At 51.7% G+C, this 2,176-nt stretch overlaps 1 protein-coding gene across 1 annotated transcript in view; it reads left to right on the forward strand.

The window, feature by feature from the left end:
* The window catches only part of LOC116809415 (trypsin-2-like), a 7,231-nt gene extending 5,910 nt beyond the window's left edge, over positions 1–1,321 (forward strand). Inside the window, exons 2-4 of the mRNA XM_032753276.2 lie at positions 27–280; positions 680–816; positions 1,118–1,321. Coding sequence (XP_032609167.2) covers positions 27–280; positions 680–816; positions 1,118–1,270 — 544 coding nt within the window. The 3' untranslated portion in view covers positions 1,271–1,321. The remainder of the gene's footprint in view (positions 1–26; positions 281–679; positions 817–1,117) is intronic.
* Positions 1,322–2,176: the final 855 nt, after the last annotated feature.

Genomic DNA, 2,176 nt, shown 5'->3' on the forward strand with positions numbered 1-2,176 from the left:
TTCACCATGCCTGCCCTGCCCATCAGCCGCATCCAGGTGAGACTGGGAGAGCACAACATCGAAGTCCTGGAGGGGAATGAACAGTTCATCAGTGCAGCCAAGATCATCCGCCACCCCAAATACAACAGCTGGACTCTGGACAATGACATCCTGCTGATCAAGCTGTCCTCAAATGCAGTCATCAATGCCCGCGTGTCCACCATCTCTCTGCCCACCGCCCCTCCAGCTGCTGGCACCGAGTGCCTCATCTCCGGCTGGGGCAACACTCTGAGCTCTGGTGGTGAGTGGGACCCTTTGTCCCTCTGCTTCCCTCCATCCCACAATTTCCAGAACAAACCATGCCCCTTAACTTGAATCCTCTCGCCTCCAAGCTTAAGACACATTTCTAGTGCCCATTACACACAGGCTCTGCACTGGGCACCAGAGAGATGCAAATTCTCAAGGACTTGGCTCCTAAAATCAAAAGACACAACAAATGGAGAACTTGCTATGATCATGTCTTGGGAGGGGTTCAACAATGATCATTCTGGGAACTAAAAGCCAGAGTCCCTTGCCAGGACTTATGTTTTGGAGTCCTCTCCAGGGGCAGTGTTCCTCTTCAGTGTTCCATCCTACATTATTGACTCTTTCCCTGGCCTGACCCACATTTCTTTCTTTGATCTCTTCCTGACCCTCACAGCCGACTACCCAGATGAGCTGCAGTGCCTGGATGCTCCTGTGCTGACCCAGGCTGAGTGTGAAGCCTCCTACCCTGGGAAGATTACCAGCAACATGTTCTGTGTGGGCTTCCTCGAGGGAGGCAAGGATTCCTGCCAGGTGATTTGACCCCTTCCCATGCTGAGGCTCCCACTGATACCCAGGCCCCGCCAGGGAAAATGATTTGAACTCCCAAGGCGGTGGAGCGGAGGAGGCTCCCTGCAGTGCCCCCATGGAGAGGTGAGGAAGGCTCCCTTGGGCTGCAAGCTGTCTGCTTAGGAAGAACAGAGAATGGGCCACTGTGAGAAAGATGTGGAGCCACAGAGCTGGCTGGAAAGGGGTCTTTTAAGGTTCAGAGTAAATGTAGCTATAGTCCTCCTCCATCTCTCTCTCCATACAACTTGTCCCTTCTTCTCCCCAGGGTGACTCTGGTGGCCCTGTGGTCGCCAATGGACAGCTCCAAGGAATTGTCTCCTGGGGCTATGGCTGTGCCCAGAAGAACAAGCCTGGAGTCTACACCAAAGTCTACAACTATGTGGACTGGATTAAGGACACCATAGCTGCCAACAGCTAAAGCCCCTGGTCCCTCTGCAGTCTCTATACCAATAAAGTGACCCTGCTCTCACTGTCTGTGTCTGTGCCTGCTCCCTCTCACTCCTTCAGACTGGAAAGCATCCTCCATCTCAGATCAGACAGGGCTCTCCTCCTTAAACGTAAGTAGAGCCTCCAGCTCCCAAATGTGTTCCATGGTACACTAGATTAGCACATACAAAGAGGTGGAATCCAAAAATAAGAAGGTTGGGAGAAAGAGGGACACTGTTTTCTAGAGAAATGTGTGTTTCAGAAAAGTGGTCTTTGGCAGGGGCTATTGTTTTATTTGGGCTTCTCAGAGTGGTTAGAGCTACTCTGCCTTCAGAACAATCACAGCACAGAAAATGTGTCAGCATCTTCGAGGTGGCCCCAAATATTTGACCAGCGGAATCTTCTTGCCAAAATACAACAACGATTAAAAATACTGCTGGTGATGACGTGCCTCTCCCAGGAATGTGTCGGCACCAAACCCTCGACCAAGCCCTCCCTTCTCATCCACCTGGAAAATCAGACTCAGATAAATCTCCCTGGCCCCCTGACTCTTCCCTCAATTCCCTAGTTCCATCTCTGTATGTAGGCTAGAGAGATGTTCTGCCTACCATAGCGGAAGCCAAAGTGCGACTTGGGAATCAAGCTCAGCTCTTCATGCTGCATTTTCATCTTCTTTGCCTTTGGGGTAGGACGCCACAGTGAATCCCACAGCTAACACCAGGTCCCCGCTCTGATCAGGGAAAGAAACTAGAGAGGGTCAGGATTCATCCATTTGAAGAGCTCCCACCTCAGCCTTCACACAAAACATCTCCTTCTGGCTCAACTACAGCCAGGCTGGAGTGCCATGGCATGATCTCTGCTCACTACAGCCTCCGCCTCCCAGGTTGAAGTGATTCAG

This window comes from Hylobates moloch, unplaced genomic scaffold (assembly GCF_009828535.3).
Source record: "Hylobates moloch isolate HMO894 unplaced genomic scaffold, HMol_V3 SCAFFOLD_1, whole genome shotgun sequence".
Taxonomy (NCBI): domain Eukaryota; kingdom Metazoa; phylum Chordata; class Mammalia; order Primates; family Hylobatidae; genus Hylobates; species Hylobates moloch.